General features: G+C 46.3%; 1 protein-coding gene across 1 annotated transcript in view; it reads right to left on the reverse strand.

Moving 5' to 3' along the window:
* FA2H (fatty acid 2-hydroxylase) overlaps nt 1–9829 on the reverse strand; it is a 32323-nt gene extending 22494 nt beyond the window's left edge. Inside the window, exon 1 of the mRNA XM_042480720.1 lies at nt 9562–9829. Coding sequence (XP_042336654.1) covers nt 9562–9828 — 267 coding nt within the window. The 5' untranslated portion in view covers nt 9829. The remainder of the gene's footprint in view (nt 1–9561) is intronic.
* Nucleotides 9830–18086: the final 8257 nt, after the last annotated feature.

Raw genomic sequence — 18086 nt, forward strand, 5'->3', positions numbered from 1 at the left:
CAACAACCCAGATGCATCATGTGTTTTCTGCTCGCACTGGAACACTGCTACAGCCCACCTTCAAGAGAGAGAGGCGCATGAGTAAGAAAGGACATCTCCTCTTTCTCAGAGTATACCTATGCCAGCCTTTGCGTACAGCACTTTCGAGGAGGAAGGCCTGCAACACTTCCACGCATGAAAATAAAGACACACCTCAAACTGTACCTGCTCCGAAAAAGGGTGGCAATGCTTCTTCAATTACAGGTTATGAATTATGTCTCCTAATCTAATTAAGAGACATCATCCTTCATTAAAACACTTCCAGCAATTTGTTATTTGGGTTTATTACTGTCGTGTATCTTCAAGTCGTTTATGATTTATGGCGACCCTATGGTTTAAGATTTATGGGGACCTATGATGGAGTTTTCTTGGAAAGGTTTGTTCAGAGGAGGTTTAGCATTGCCATCCTCTGAGGCTGAGAGAGTGTGACTTGCCCAAGGTCGCCCAGTGGGTTTCCATGGCCAAGCCAGGATTCGAACCCTGATCTCCTGGTGTCCAACACTCAAACCACTACACAACGCTGGCTCTCTATATGTTGTTTGGATAGGGATACATTGTTTGGATAGCATGAAGCCCTGGCATTTATAGTGGTGTCAAACCAGATTATTTCTGCAGTGTGGATGCAGCCATTGCTGCAAAAAGGCAGAATGCAGTTGCAATAAACAAAATAACCTCCGCTTATGCTCTCCTAAATATCGTCACCTTGCTCCTCTTTAACATAGCTTTTTCCTTTGCAAGAACCCAAGTGTTCCCAGACTAGTTCAAGACAGACAAGAACCAAAAAACAAACAAACTGCTAGATCTTGTTTTGTTTTCATTTATTTTATTGTTTTCACTGTCATTTCTTTTCTCCCAGCAGCGCATATCCTGAAACCATTCCCACCCAAAGGTTAATCCCTTTATGCAGAACACTCCCTGCATTGTATCTTAAAAACTCCTACAAAATTAATCCATCTTTGCTTCCATAAGAGTGTGCCTGTGAGACTGTGGCTGCATCCACACTGCAGAAGTAACCCAGTTTGACACCAGTTTGACCGCTATGGCTCAATGCTATGGGATCCTGGGATTCATAAGGTTTGTTGTGGCACAGAGCTCTCTGACAGAGAAAGCTAAATGTCTCACAAAATTACAAATCCTACAATTCCATAGCATTGAGCCATGACAGTTAAAAGTGGCACTAAACTGGATTATTTCTGCAGCCTGTGTGAGAATAGGATAAGAAAGAAGTATTGTGAAAACACAGGAGTGTTTTCCTGGAATAGACCCATCCATTCTTTCTTGCTCTTCAGCTCTTTTGTTTTCTGCTCCACCGGCTTCCTTGCTTCCCAAAAAAGGCTCAAAGTTACACAATGGTCGCATGGGTGGAGTGGAACGGCCCAGGTTTCATCCGGGATCCCACAAAGCCGACCGGGAAAGAGTGGGGTGCGACCCACTTGTCGGTTAAGACAAGGTGCAAAGGTTCGAGATGGAGGACTGAGACTGAAATTGAAAAGGGCAATTGCAGCGCTGACAAAACTAAAAAAGGAAAAGGAGGTGTGGAGGCAACCACTTGTTTGCAAAAGCCCTGGTCCACACCCGCCTGCACCCAACGGCACGAGGTCGCTGCCAGGAATCTTATCTAAAAATGAAACAGCAACAGCCAGAATGCAGCCGAGCAAGTAGGGCCAGGATGGGCACCAACCATGGCAAGCCATAGGAAGAGGCAGCCGTCGCAATTGCAAGTTTCCTCCTGACTCCCAGGAAATAGCAGCAGCAACGGACCAAGCCTAGACTAAGGAGTAGCTGAGGTTCTACTGGTTTCTCGAAATGCCCTGGACTCCTGGGTGGATCGCAGCAACTCCCATCTCATCAGCCGGATGTGGCTTCTGAGGCCGTTTTTATCTGGCCCTGGTCTCCTGATCTGGGGTGTAGCCACACTGCAGAAACAACACAGTTTGACATCACTTTAAGTGTCATGACTTTATCTTGTGCAATCCTGAGAAAGGTAGTCGCCCTGGTGTCTCACCAAACTACCGGAGATCCCACCTAAACATTTGGAGGAACTTCCTGGCAGTAAGAGCTGTTTGACAGTGGAAGATGCTCCCTTGGAGTTAGTGGAGTCTCCTTCTTTGGAAGTCTTTAAACAGAGGCTGGATGGCCATCTCTTGACTGAGAGTTCCTGCATGGCAGGTGATTGGACTGGACGGCCCTTGGGGTCCCTTCCAACTCTATCATTCTATGAGCTGGAGGACCTACAAACATCTAGAGAAGTGTTTTCTCTAGGAACCGTTCGGTCTTCCAGTGTGACTCCAGCTCCCAAAACTACAATTACAAAACCACAACTCAATATCTTCCAAAACTACTGTTCCCAGATTTCCATAGTATTGAGCCACAGCAGTTAAAGCAGCATCAAACCGCATTATTTCTGCAATGCAAAGCCAGCGATGAGCTGTGCATTTCATAATATACTATACTATTTCATAATATACTATACTAATATAATTATATTATAGTATTATAACAACCACAGACCTGCGTAGACACTTTAGGAATCACAGGTCTGCAAGTCTGAGCAACTAATGGCTAAACATCTGAAACCAGGACATCCCAAGCCTCTCCGATTTGCCCCTGTTTGGAACTGAGGTTCCTCTCTTTCAAGCATTTTGGACACAAAGATAAATTTCTACATGTGGCTTTTAAATCGCAATTAGACCTGGAAAAAAGTGCCTTTGGTGATACCTATCGCACATCGTTGTCTCCGATTAATAGCCGCCGTGTCCTCCAAGTACAGTTGGGTTGTCCCTTTTCATTAATGGGGGAAACCCATCAATGAACACCCAATCGCGCCAGTCCCCAAGTGCAAAACATCGCTGCAATATGCTGACAACACAAGAAACAGGTATGCAATACAGACAGCTATAAAAAGGATGAATTTACATGAGCAATTAGCAAGGCTCTATGTTAGGGAACGTAAATTGCCAATATGTCTATTAAAACAAACTGTATAATTGAGAAGTGCAACTGGGGTGAGAATGGGAATCACGCGATTGTGGTGAGAATGGGAATCGAACAGCGCATAGACTTAGGAGCTGGGGAGGTTTAATGCACCCAGGAACGTGGTTGAATACATGCTGCTGTTTGTAGGGAATCCTAATAGCATGTAAAGGAACACATTACTCAAAAAAGCAAAACCTACTTTCAGAATTTTTCAAGATTCTGTCATCTAATGGCTACTTGGTCCAGTGCCTTCTTTGCCCAATCCTCTGCCCATAAATTTTTTTTCTAGGGATCGTCACCCAGTAAATAAAAGGAAAAAATGCTAATGACGAGTCTCATTTTAGATGCAATCTGTACTGTACGCATTCCACATACCTGACACATGCGGCAGCCGCTTGCTATGTTACTAATTCTAGAAAGAAATGCATCCATAACAATGCATCTCCAGTATGGCGACTTCAGGACTACCTTACTGTAGTTATGGCTCAGAAATGACTTTAACGCACACAACCACAACAAAATCCCAATACTATAACAACTGAAAACAAACATTTGCAAAAGAACAAATAGCAGTTTTAAAACAGTACCGTTTAAAATAATACAGCAGCCTCTTACAAGACCTTTCCTTAAAAACCTTCCGTTCTAAAAACTGGGTTCGAATCCATGGAAACCCAGGGACCTTGGGCAAGTTGCAGACTCTCAGCCTCAGAGGAGGGCCATGGCAAACCCTCCTCCGAAGAAACATGCCAAGAAAACCCTATGATAGGTTTGCCTTCAGGTAGCCATAAGTTGGAAACGACTCGAAGGCGTTTCAGGAGCTAACTGGTGTGCAAAAAGCAAGGCAATAATGATGATGATGATGATGATGATGATGATGATGATGATGATGATGATGATGATGATGATGATACATATGTCCATTGAAAAGATTTTCCAGATTAAGTCTGAACTAAGGCCAGAAATGTACCTTTTGAATATGCTAAACAAAAATCCCAACCCAAGTCGAAAGAAAATATTGGCGCATTCTACTTTACTTGATGATCGCAGCGAGACTGATTTTAGCAAAACAAAAAAAAAAACATACCAAGAGTAGATGATTGGTTGATGAAATTATCAGAGATGCTAGAAATGGATAAACTTACAGCTCTCTTGAATAATAAAGATATAAAGCAAATTCAGGAGGAACGGTCACTGATAATTAAATTTCGTACATTGAGATGGAATTAGGGTGTAGAAGGGCAGAGATTGTGAAGTTCAATTGGATTTGTATGCTCCAAGAGATCTTCTTGAAGGAGAGAAATTGCTATCTTTATTTTTTCCTGTTTATATATATATATATATATATATATATATATATATATATATATTCATCTATATATAAAAAAGACAAGTAGATGACATGTTGTTATAGGACCAGTTGCTGAGACGACATATGGAAGTAATGTTAGCCTATGTGCACTTTCGCTCCTCCGATTAGGAGGAGGGCAAGATAAGGCAATCGTACAAGGTGCAAATGCCAGCGGAGCAATTTGGCAAGCAGGCCTTGCGATGCCAGCCCCTTTAGTGCCAGGTGGCATGTGCTCTGGCTCCAGGGATGCTTCTGCCATCTTGCGCTGCCGTTTTACAACCCATCAATGGTATTTCAGAGGAAAGAAAAAGAACATGTTTGTCCGGTTGGGCTCATTCCCTGGACTGGCCCAACTTGTTCTTCAAGAGGAGAGACAAGGGGAGCCGAGGGACAGGGAAGCAGAGGGCATGCCAATGACCCACCGGCTGTCAGGAGATGGGGGGAAAAGGCAGTCCCATTATGGACACGTATGCGCACACGTGCTGGACACCCTGGGTCACCAAAAAGATCCATTTCAAGGGCCCAAGAGCAAATCATGCCCGAATCCTCCCTAGGAGATTTTGGCTTCTAGGGAATATCCAGCCTTGCTTTGCTCTGAGCCTCTTTGCTTTCTCTTTTGGGCAGCCCATGATATTGGTCAAATTCTTCTCCAGTACAGGTCAAGTCTCCCTTATCCGAAATGCTTGGGACCTGAAGGGTTTTGGATTTTGGGGATATTCAGCCCTGATTTGCTCCCAGACCCACTGATTTCTCTTTCTGGCAGCCCATGATCTATGTCGCATTCAATGCATCAAGGAGCAAAAATGATTTGCCGTTTTTGATTAATATGTTTCCTCTAGGAAATCTCTGGGTGTTCCTGGGCAACTCTGCCAGAGGCTGACCATACCGTTGCACTAAAGAACCTAGAAGTTCCTGGGGAAAGCACTTCTCTATGAATCTCTAGGTCCTCCAGCGCAATGCTGTGATCAATATCTGGCAGATGCTGACCACAGAGTTGCGCTGGAGGACCTAGAGAGGTGTTCTCTTAGGTAAAAGGAATAGTGTTTTTTATTTGCAGTTTTTCCACATTCATGAGCATCCTTCCTCCCAAACTTCAGCGAATGTGGAAAGACCACTATATTTTCTTTAAAAAGCAATCAACTGGAAAGCTCTCCAAGGATCAATGGAGAGAGTTTATTTTTTCCAAGCCATGTTTTAAAATGTCTTATAATAGATTGATCCCCTTCCGCCGCACCCTGGCAACTTAGCAACGACAGACCTCTGATCTCCTTTATGGGAGAGTCCATGGGATGTGGAGCAAAGTTTACTAAAACGTCAGCGCACATCGTACCACAGCAAGAGAGGTCAGACCACATCAGGGAGGAAAAAGCATGTTTCTCCATGTTTGCTCTGGCATCAAACAAAGCCATGGGCTGCTCCACCCAGAACCTGCCTTTCACTTGTGGCCCAAAAGGCATCCATTGTAAAGCAAACCACAAAGGGCCAGCCTATGCAACACACACAAGGCCATGCCCTGGGTGTGAATGTGTGTATCACACGTTCACAAACACAAGGAAAAGCAGACCCAAGAAACTGGAAATAAAACCAGCGCAAGGTGGAGGCAGGGAGAAAGAGATTGGTGTCTTTCGATGGATCGGATCCATTGGCTTTCTGTGCCACTGGTTCTTAGTGGTTAGAACACTGGAAGAAACATTAAACCAGTGGTTCCCAAACTTTGGTCCTCCAGGTTTTTTTTGGACTTCAACTCCCAGAAGCCCCAGCCAGCTTGGTCAATGGTCATTAATTCTGGGAAATGGAGTCCCAAACTCCAGTTTGGGATGAGTATGGATTAATCATCATCATTATCATTATTATTGGCATAATTCCATAAAACACATTTCTAATACTAATATAAATTATAAATAACTATATAACAATTGATTTGAACGTAGCTTGGAAGGACTTGACACTCAAACTGAGACTTGGACTAAAAGGCTTGAAGACATCACTGCTCCCTTGAGGAAGCCGTCTTGGGTCCCATCTTGAGAGCAAGGCAAGATAAAAATACAATACAATACAATACAATAAAATATTGTAAGCTGTGCATTTTCTGCAGCACTTTTATTTGCAAAACCTCTTGCACTGAGTATAATCCAGAGAGGAATCAATTCCCATTGGCAACTGAAACTCCAAGCAATGTTTCTTGGATTCAGCTCCACAAAGCTTCCTGGACTCTCCTCCTTTGGGGCATGGCAAGTGAAACTATGACAATGAGCCTTGACACTCCACAACTTGTCACTACATCGCAACATGCAACAACATTGGGTGCGCTGTTTCGACAGCCCTTTTGCACCTGAATGTTGGACCTGAGTGACATGGATAGTGAGTCAACCCACAGAGAACTGAGATTAGAACAGGATTATTACACTTCTGTTGTGAAGCGGTTGCACACTTGTGGGATCCTAGTGAGGCAACCACGAACCTTAGACAATGACTCCCCCCAAAAAAAAACACACGTAGAAGAATTTATGGAGGGTTAGGACACCAACAAATGTTCCAAGCCATGACTTTGTTACGTCCAGCAAAGACATGCATGCCCCACTCCCATATTCATCAACCAAAGTGCTCTAAGTACCTACTCCATCTTCCTCTCCATCGACTGACCATCACTCCATGAAGTAGACTTGAGTCAATTGCCTTGGACTTAAGTCGGATTTAAGTCACTTGGATGACCCAACTTGGCCTTGACTTGCCAAAAACGACAACCTGCCTGGACTTGAGACTTATAAGTCAGAGGTGAAAAGAAAGAAGAAGAAGAACCAGTCCCACCCTTAAAATAACTATCAGGTTGATTTCTATTCTGGAAGCCAACATGACAGAATGACAACCGCTGTTTGCTCCTTTTGGGAATCCCTCTCCAGATTAGACTCAATACACTTTTGTTTTGCATTTTCTGCATGTGGACATCCAGGGACTTTTTGCTCCCCAAATAACCGTTTCTCCCCCAGAATGATTTTTTTCTTCCGTCTCCAAATTGCTAGCATTGCAGAAGATGAGAAACTGCGAAACCATTCAGACCCACAGGAACGCTTCGATTCTCCTTGCCCACATCCCCTGGGTCCCTTTTGCCTGTTTCTTGTCTTTGGGTGCCTCAACAGTATTTCTAAATACAGTACTCTCTGTGCCTCAGGCCATATTTCGGAGGAAGGAACTGGCAAAACCGCCTCCGAGGAGGATTCCTGGCCTAAGAGCACCCTCCGAAAACTCATGCGGTCTCCAAGGAACATATGTGCAAACACATACAAGGCACCCGATCTCATCTGATTTGGGAAGCTAAGGAGGGTCACCCCCGGTTAGGACTTGGAGGGGAGACCTGTAACAAATCCCAGGCACTGTAGGTCCTATTTCAGAGGAAGGAACAGGCAAAACCATCTCTGATGAATCCTTGCCTGACAAACGAAATGGTAAAACATCTGACAAAGATTTATTGCCGTCAAGGATCAGCACCATTCTGCAGACCTGACAACTGTATACAGTGAAATGCAATGAGAGGCCGCTCTAGCTAAAAGTACACAGCAAACACAATTTAAACACACACACAAATTTAAATATTCTATCACAACTATTAGTATGTATGTAAATGCATGCACACTGGTACATTGGTTTGAGCATTAGCTTGCCCAAGAAAACCCTCTGAAACTCATGGGGTCGCCATAGACGACCTGAGGGCGCATACATACAAACACACCCCAGATCCTGTCTGGTTTTTGGAAGCTAAGCAGAGTCAGCCCTGGTTAGGACTCAGACGGGAGACCAGCAACAAATCCCAGCTGGAGGCTCTCTTTCAGAGGAAGGGACTGGCAAAACTGCCTTTGAGGCTTCTTTGCCCCAGAAAGCCCTATAAAACTCATGAGTTGCCATAGGAGCAAGCCATACAGATACACACCCCAGATCCTATCTGAGCTTGGAAACTAAGCAAGGTCAGCCCTGGTTAGGACTTGGAGGGGAGACCAGTGATGAATCCCAGATGCTATAAGCTCTATAAAGAACTGGAAAAACCACCTTTGAGGCTTGTTTGCCGAATACAGCCCTATAAAACCCATGGGGTCGCCATAGATGACTTGAGGGCACATGTATACAAACACACCCCTGATCCCATCTGATTTTGGAGGCTAAGCAGGGTCAGCCCTGGTTCAGACTTGGACAGGAAACTGGCAACAAATCCCAGCTACTGGAGGCTCTCTTTCAGAGGAAGGGACTGGCAAAGCCACCTCTTTGCCTTAAGAAAACCCTACGAAATGCATGCACCGCACATAGAAACGCACATGCTTGCTATGGAAGTCTTAAGTGTCTTCCATGCTTGAAGTTTGGGAAGGGAAGGCAAACTTCACAGAGAGGAAGGCTTCTTATTTAGAGGGGCAATGCCCTCATTTGGATGTCCAGAAGCAACTCCTTGGCACCTCCATGGAGGCAGGCAAGGAAAGTGGGCCGACTCCATGCCACTGGCAATGCCCCCAAATAATGCAAAGACCCCCCAATGCCCTTTGAGGAGCATGCAACGCTGCACCATTGGCATGTGCCAGGAGTGCCAAGGATATATTGTATTGTATTGTTATTTTTGCTTGATCCATAGGGAGAGGCGGGTTATAAATAAAATGTATTGTTGTTGTTGTTGTTGTTATTGGCAAGCCATTGGGACACCCTCAGACTGAGAGGACCCCCAGAAGACCCTTTCTCTTGCTTTCTCTTCCACCTCCCCTGCTTTTTATGAAACCCAATGGGGAAGAATGGGTTCCTTGACCAACCATTTGACACACTTTTTAAGCCCAGCCTAACTGTTTTAAGCTTCATTGCGGTTTCCCTTTTCCTTTGATGAAAGTCCCTTTTTTCCAATGCCATCTCCTACTGTCCCTGACTGCTTCCAAATGTCCAGCTGATCCTGTTACAAATGCAATTGCATTTCTTCTCCCTTCCTTCCTCTTTCCTTCTCTTTCTTTTGGTCCTGCTTTGCTCCATGGGACCCTTTTTATGCCGTTTTGGGCAGTTTTGAGCTGGCTCTAACGGTGTTGAATGCACAGCAGCTGCATGCTTTGCCCTTCCTGATGCCCCTCTGGCCCCCTTCCTCTTTGTACCCTTCTCCTCCCTTTTCTTTGCTGTGATCCCTCGGCGGGGCAAAGGATCCGGAGCAGAGGCTTCGGGGGGCTGCTGCTGCTGCTCACCTGGCTCTTCTCTTCGGGGCTGATCTCTCCGAGGAAGTGCTGCTCCAGCCAGCGCCGGGCGTTGCGGGAGTGGCGGTGCGGGGGTCCCTGGAGGTCCCTGCGGACGTCCTTCCCGGCTCTGCTCCGGAGCAGCTCCTCTCCGCCGGGATGCAGCCCCACGAAGCCGCTCACGTCGTAGACCCTCCGCCCGAGCAGCACCAGGCAGCCGCCCCCCGCGCAGACCCTCTGCACCTCTCCGCGGCTCAGCATCCTCCCGGGGCTCGCCATCCCTGCCTCCCTCCCTCCCGAATGGAGCCAGGCTCCTCCTGGGCGCCCAGGGACTAGGCTGGCTGCCCCGGGAAGGAGGGACCCACCCCGGCACCGCCCCACGGAAGAAGCACCCCGCCGGACGCCGCCCCAGAGGCCAGGCCACCAAGGCATAGAGGCAAGGCACCCACGCAAGCGCCCACAGGTGCCAAGGGCTCTTGCATCAAGCCAAAGGCACCCCAAGCAAGGCTCCAGGTGAGCTTCACCTGTGCCTTTGGAAGGAACAGCCCAGATCCAACCAAGCAGGGCTCCCTGGATGGAGGCTAAGGTAAGGCACCAAGGGCACCAGGCAAGAGCACACACAAGTGCAAAGGCACCAAAGGGGCAAAGCAGGGCTCCCTGGAGGGGCACCAGCCCAAGGCACCCATGCAAGGTCTCACAGGTGCAAAAGTATCTTGCATCAAGCCAAAGGCACACAAATGCTCCAGGTAAGCTTCACCTGTGTCTTTGGAAGGAACAGCTCAGCTCTATCAAAGCAGGGCTCTCTGGATGCCGGGGAATCAGCCAAAGGCAGAAAGGGCAGCAGGAGGCAAGAGCTCACAGAAGTGCAAAGGCATCAGCACCGACCCAAAGGCGCAAAGCAGGGCTCCCTGGAGGGGCACCGGCCCAAGGCAGCCATGCAAGATCTCACAGGTGCAAAGGGGTTTGGATCAAGCACAAAGCAGCAATATCTTCCATACAAGCCTCCACCTGGTTCTTCTGCAAGGAACAGTCCAGATCCACTAAAGTAGGGTTCCCTGGATGGGGTCTAAGGTAAGGCACCAAGGGCACCAGGCAAGAGCTCACAGGTGCAAAGGCACTGAAACACAGCCAGAGGGGCACCAGCCCAAGGCAGCAAGGCAGCAGCAGCCAAGATCTCTCACGGGGGGCAAAGGCATTTGGACGCAACTGGCATGCATTCCCCCCCCCCCCCCCCGTGTTCCCTGTTTCAGGGAACAGCCCAGATCCACAAAAGCAGGGCTCCCTTAGTGGGGACCAAGATCCCACAGGGGCAAAGGCACCTGTGCCAAGCCAAAGGCACAGAAAGCCAGGTCCCTGGATGGGGACCAGCCCAAGGCACACAAGGCACCGATGGAAGATCTCACACAGGGGCAAAGGTCTCTTGGATCAAGCCAAAGGCACCCAAAGGCTCCATGCAAGCTCCAGCTGTGTCTTTTTTGGGGAACAGCCCAGATCCAGCAAAGCAGGGGCCTCTGGATGGGGCCAAGGCAAAGGCACAGAAGGCACCAAGACAAGCTTGGGGAGTCCCAGCTGCTTCTTTGTCAGTCACAAAGTAGGGGTCCTTTGATGGGAGCAAACCAAAGGGACCAAATGTTTCAGACTAGCTTGAAAGGTTGCCCTGGTTCTTTCCCTAGGAAGGACACATCCCACAGACAGCCAAAGGCGCAAAGCAAAGAAGGCAAGAGCCCACACAGCTGCAAAGGCATCTGGGCCAAGCCAGAAGCACAGCAGCCCAGGGGCCTGGATGGGGAGCAGCCAAAGGCCAGCTTTAAAAGGATGGGGAGCACCTGGTTCCTTCCGTAGGGACACATCCCACCGACACAAAGCCAAGGGTCCCTTGATGGGAGAGCAGCCAAAGGCACACAAGGCCAGATGCAAGAGCTCCCAGGCACAGAGGCATTTGGACCCAGCCAAAGGCACAAAGAGATCTTCCATGCAAGCTCCAGCTGGGTCTTCAGCCCAAAGCCCCAAAGCAAGAGTCCCTGGATGGTGGCCGAAGAAAAGGCACCAAAGGCAGGTGGGCTCCTCCAGAGCAATGTTGTGGAAAACAAAATCAACTCAGAGGTGTCCATTCGATTTTGTTTCTGGTCAGCGTTCCAACATTTCAGCACCAACTTAGCTGACTGCGTCTGCGTTGCCAAACCCAATGGGTTTCCCGGAGAGAGCTCTAGTTCCTCTGAAATTATTTTTAGCTGAGATTCACCGATCCGGCAAAACCAGGCCATGAATGCACTCAATGTTTTCAGAAGCCGACACAATTGGAGGCCTCCCAAACCTGGCTGTTATCTTTGGTTTCAAAATCTCCGTGCAGAAAGTTGGCACACCGCTCTTTCACGGTTAAGTATGGCTGGCACTCATTGCCCGATGTTTGCATCATGCGCTCATGGATTTCCTTTGGAGATTATTATTATTATTATTATTATTATTATTATTTTGCAGAAACAGGAACTTCATGTTCAGCACTTGAAAGCTCTTTTCCTTAACTGGTTCAGTCAATGATCTGAAAATTTTTAGACATTAGAGCTACAATCCGGCAAATTGGCAGTTTACAATATTGGGGGGAAACATCACTTTTTCAAGGTGTGGTGACAAAATTACACTCAGATTTTGGGAAGTGGATCAGTTCTGAGAGCTTGAAGAGCAGCAGTGGGCAAAGCATGGCCCAAAGTCTGAGGATTCGAACCTTAGTCTCCCAAAGTCCTAGTCTAGCACTCAAACCACTACACCAAATTGTAGTTATTATCACTATCATCATCATCATCATCATCATCATCATCATGGTTCAAAGTTTAGCAGGTGTTACATTTTAGAACCTCTGTGGTTTCAATTTATCCAAGACGACACTATACTTCTATTGACGCAGCCTTGAATCGCATTGGCCTTTTTAGCTGCTGCATCGCACTCTTGGCTCATGTTCAACTTGTGGTCTACTAGGACTCCTAGATCCCTTTCACATGGAGTCTCATTAAGCCAGGTGTCCCCCCATCCTATATCTGTGCATTTCATTTTTTTCCTCCCTAAATGTTGTAGTATCTTACATTTTTCCCTGTTGGAGTTCATTTTGTTCGTTTTGCCCTAGTTTTCTAATCCATTAAGGCCATTTAAATTTTTGATATACACTCATCCCTCCACATTTGGGGCTTTGATATTTGCAGATTTGATTATTCACAGATTTGATTCATATGTTCTCTCTAGGAATATCTAGCTCCTCCAGTGCAACTCTATGGTCAACTTTAACTAAACGTTGCACTGAAAGACTTAGAGACTCCTAGAGAGAAGACTCTACTAGGCCTTTGTAGCTCCTCCAGTGCAGTTCAATGGTCAGTGTCTGTCGGATGTTGACCACAGAGTTGCACTGAAGGACTTAGAGATTCCTAGAAAGGTGTCCTCTCATGTAAAAACATGGTGTTTTTGTTATTTGCAGTTATTTCCATATTCACGGGGGTCTTGTGCCCCTAGCCCTAGCAAATATGGAGGGACAAGTAGTTAATATCATGCACTATGCAGTTAGATTTGCCCAAGCATCTGAGGAAGTAGGCTCAAGTCTACAGAAGCTGATGCCACCAACGTCTCTCTTGCACATAGTCTCCAAAGGTGCCACAAAGATCCCTTTGCATATTGATCTTATTGCATGCTTCGAAAAGGTCCCAAGTGAGGAAGTTTCCAAACTCTCTTCCCGAACGGTTCTCAAAGCCGTGGAGGCATCCTTCTTTCCCTTCCTCCATTGCCCCCTGTTGCTGTTCCAGCGTCAAAGCAACCAAGGTTGCAAACTGATTTCCAATTCTCAACGCTAAACAAACCCACACATTTCCCATGTCTTGAATATATAGAGAGACACACACAGCGCAATGACTCACCTGGCTTAATAGGCCAAGGTGTAAATTTATGTAGCCCTGAAGACATTGCTTGGAAAAGGGTTGGCCTCACCTTGGCTTGGAAAAGATGCAAGTCACGGTCTCTCTCTCGAAAACAATAACCTTCATCTGCCCATCCCTCCACTTACATAAAGTGATGGGAAGTCAGGGCATGGCGCCAGATAGGCCTCCGTTGTTGTGGCACTCCTGACACCTTGGGTTCAAGCCATAGTTGTGACGGCGACAAAGATAGACATCCAGGAAATTTTTAGGAGCCTGCGCTACCTGCAGATGGGGTTATACTGGAAGGAGGCAATGAGATGCCTTCTAACTTCTGGGGACTGCTGTCGTCACCTCAAATTTTATCTCCAAATTCATTAATATAAAGATAGCCATGGAAACCCACTGGGGAGTTGATCACATTGGGGCTAATTTTGGCTTTAAAAAGAGATTAAATGCATTTAAAGCATCCTGCAAATAAAGCGAATATGGCAAGCAATTGCACAAATGATTATCATACAATAAAGTGGCTTTTGGGTTGCCTTACAACTCTGTGGTCTCATGTCTGTCCTGAAAATTAAGATAAAATTAATCTTGACCATGCTGGAGATTTCCCATCCTATTGGCCTACCAAGAAGGGATCCTTACTAGCTGCTTTTAAATGTCCCCATTTTTCTCTCCTCCTCCCACTTTCCCCCATTCTCCTCAATTTCCTTCAGTTGCTGCAGACTGAGTCCAAAATACAAAATTAGTTTGCACTCAGTTTATCCAGTTGGATTGAGTAGAGGTGCGATGGTTTGGATATTGGACTAGGACATTGGGAGATCAGGGTTCAAATACTGTCTCGGATATGCAAACCCATTGGATTACCATGGGCAAGTGACACTCAGCTTCAGAGGATGGCAATGGCAAACCCGCTGTGAAGAAACTTTCCAAGAAAACCCCATGATAGGTTTGCCGTAGGGTCACCATAATGTCAGAAATGACAACGTTGAGAAGAGAGGAGATGCCAAAATCTTGCCCTTCCCAGCAGGTTCAGGCAAAACCAAACTGTTGCAGCCTTTCTTAGGTTGTGTATTTTTCCTCTTTAATAACTTTTGCCATCTTGACCAGTCTGTGACATTGCTTGGCCCATTTTACATTGGAGGGTATGACGATTTCTCCTTGAGAGCAAGTTCCTGGCCGCTGGTAACCCGATGCCCCATTCCTCTGCATTTCTACCTCTCCTCTTGTTGATGGAGTGGATCTGCCACCTTGGCGTTTTTCATCGCAACCCATGGGCCCCGCAATTAACGCCACAATGGAGCCAGTCCTTCCCGGGGGTTCTTCTTCCTTGGTTGCGAGTCTCCTTATTGACACCTTCTGTCCGCAGGCGTATTCGTTGCTGGCCCTATTGCAAAGAAATCCCCCCCAGGAGTGTACCAGGACATCTCGAGATTGGCATATTTGAGATCCGTACATGTCCAGAGAGGACTACCTTTTCAACTATTTTGCAGAGCAAACACTGGATGGAAGCAGCTGATGGGCAGAACTGGATTTGTGTCGCCACGAAGCACAACGAATCTGCGGTCTTTAACTAAGGAGCACGTTTGTCCATATTAATCTTTAATATCCCGTCCGCAGCATACTAGGCATACTCCACAATGCTCAGAGGAGTCCAATTGATTTATTACCTTTAAGGGCACCAAATGCAGTTGCTACTGAACTACAATCCTATGCACACTTACTCCAGACTATTGCCTATTGCATTCAGAAAAAAATATACTGTATATACTCATGTATAGGCCTAGAAATTTATTTTGTAAGTTTGTTGGCTTTGTTTTTCTTTGCTTTGTCATTTACATCCTTCATGACATGCCCCTAGGTTTTGCCTCCGACTTATCCATGGGTCACATCAAAATCCATAATTTTGGTCTCAAAATCTGCCCTTGACTTATAATGAGATTGACTTATCGTCGAGTACATACTGCAAATCTTCTTTTCTTTTGTTTTATAACATTCCATTCCTGTGTGCTTGTTGTAAGCTAGTTGTTTTTGCGTGCCTTCCAGTTGTTTCCAACTTATGGCAACCCTAAGGCTAATCTATCATGGGGTTTTCTTGGCAAGATTTGTTTAGAGGAGGTTTGCTATTGCTTTCCACTGAGGCTGAGAGTATGTAACTTGGCCATTTGTGGGTTTCCATGGCTGAATGGGGATTCAAACCCTGGCCTCCAGAGTCATAGTCCAACACTCAAACTGCTACACTGTGCTGGATCCTGCTTTTTGTAGATGGTGTCATCTATTTGGGCAAAGAAGCTAGGATTTGGGGGACGCAGACTAATCATGCTGCAAACCTGAGTCCTCATTTCCTATGCAGAAATCTGACTTTTTGTCCTACCTGATCTAATGGGTCCAAATGTCTCCCCCACTGACCCATTGTGAGAGCACAATGACAGCCCATGGTTTATTGATGGCTTCTGGGTAACACAAGCCAACAGAGGTGGCTCTGGGCCCGGCTCACGGATAGAAATTTGACCAGGCATGAAATAATTCAAAGATGGAGGGAAGGGGGGCTGAAAGCGTGCGCAGGCGCAGAAGGGACCCTTCGCTCTCCAGCCCAGATGTATAAAAGCAGGCAGGTTTCTCAGGTGGAGAGAGCATCCTGCCACCTGGACAGCTCTCTCCCGTTGCAAGAAAAGGAATGGCCACCTTCGTCCCGGTAAGAAACCTGTCATGGGATTGTTGTCGCTCTGTGCCTTCACGTTGTTCCCAACGTATGGCAACTCTAAAGCAACCCTATCATGGGTTTTTTGGTTCAGAAAAGGTTTGCCAGTGCCTTCTGCTGAGGCTGAGAGAGTGTGACTTGCTCAAAGTCACCCAGTGGGTTTTATGGCCGAGTGGGAATCGTGGGGTTCATGGCCAAACGGGGTTGATCACCTCCAAGGATTAATATTTGCAGTCCTCACTTGCCAGAATTACTCTACCCCAGTGACAGACGGTGGCTTCCATGTCAGTGGGGTTACAAATCCAGTCTAGATTTTGCATTACTTAAATGGGGCTTTCCATGGTGCTGAGACTAGGACAATGTTCAGGCCTTTAGGAAGGTCTTTTAAACCCAGAATTTAACCTGGAGTGAATTCATTGCCCCACAGACACGGGAACTACGAATTGCCCCTACTCTGCCTATGCTTTTTAAAAGAAGAGAAACCATTTCATCCTCACATACTTACAATGGGTTTTTTCCCCTGCTGCAGGAGAAAACAGACATTTCCCCATAATATTCCTCCCATACTAGCGTGATCTGAAGCCTTGCAAAATAATTATTCTGCAGAGAAAAATATGTAGCTTTTTTACTCTGAAAAACAGTTCTCTCTGCAGATGACTGGTTTCATGCATGGAGGAAACATCCTGCACTAGAAACCTGTTCTCTGCCCAGAAAACCCAAAACAGGGTTTTGTGTGTGTTTTTTGCACAAAAAGCCATGCGATTTCTTTGGCACAATAATCCCTCTGCAATAATTCAGGACATTAGAAAACCAGAAGGAAACTGCACAAAATTCTCACTGATCTTTTATTCTTCCCTATGAAGGTCGGTAACTCTTGAGAAACTTGTTTCTCAACTTGGGAACAAATAATAGCAAATATTCTTCCTATCCAGCTATTGTTGGTCATAGGGGATTTCTTGCTTTTTTCCTTATGGTTAAAGAAACATTTTAGTTAAATAGAAGGCACAGGGCTTCAGAAATATGGGAGAGCTATTTGGTGAGAATGGAGGCAATGATGGTTTTGGCCCATGACCAGCTTTCTGAAATGGATGTAACAAGAAGCCAGTTGCTATCTTGGATTAACTGATTGGATTGATTTGCTTCGGAGGAAGGAGACCAAGTCTCCGAAAGCTTATGCTGCAATGTCTTCTGCTCTGTCTGTCTCAAAGTTGTTACAAGATCCTTTTGCGCTTGGGTTGACTGACTGATGGAAAATTAACTGGTCAATATACACACACACACACATACACACATATCCATCTATCTGATTCCTAACTATATATGAGGGGATCTAAAGGTGTCTTACAGGTATGAACATCTGTACACCATTTAAGCAAATTAAAGCAACTCCCAGTTTTGTAGACATAAGTTTATTTACTCAGATGCAAAACAAAAAGATCCTTCCCTTGCAATCCAGTATGTCTCAATCCTTTGTGAGGCCACACAGGAGATGGTCACTTTTGTAAGTTTTTAATTGCAGTGTGCTTTTAAATTGCAAGCCGCTTTGAGTGCCAATTTTTGGGGGGAAGCGGAATAGAAGTCATCATCATCATCTCCTGCTTTGCCTTCCTCCCCAGTATGCCTCCTGCTATGGGAACAAGCAAGCAGTGCAACTCCTGGGCCGCAACAGCTACTTCTCCCTCTTTGCCAATCCTCCCTGCTTGATCAGCCAGCGCCAGCGGTTGTCATGCCAGGCTCCGGAGATGACTTTACGGCAGATCACCCAATTGATCCGGGTCCTGAGGCAGCTGAACCTCCGAGACGCCAAGGGGAAACAGCTCCCTGGCTCCCAACGGTGAGTGACGCCCCAAAACATCCCAAACCCACACAATAGCCATGCCTTTAATTGGCCAAACAAAATGCACCAAACACATCATGTAAGCTTTTGAAGCTCCACTGGC

Source organism: Sceloporus undulatus, chromosome 8 (genome assembly GCF_019175285.1).
Source record: "Sceloporus undulatus isolate JIND9_A2432 ecotype Alabama chromosome 8, SceUnd_v1.1, whole genome shotgun sequence".
In the NCBI taxonomy this organism is placed as follows: domain Eukaryota; kingdom Metazoa; phylum Chordata; class Lepidosauria; order Squamata; family Phrynosomatidae; genus Sceloporus; species Sceloporus undulatus.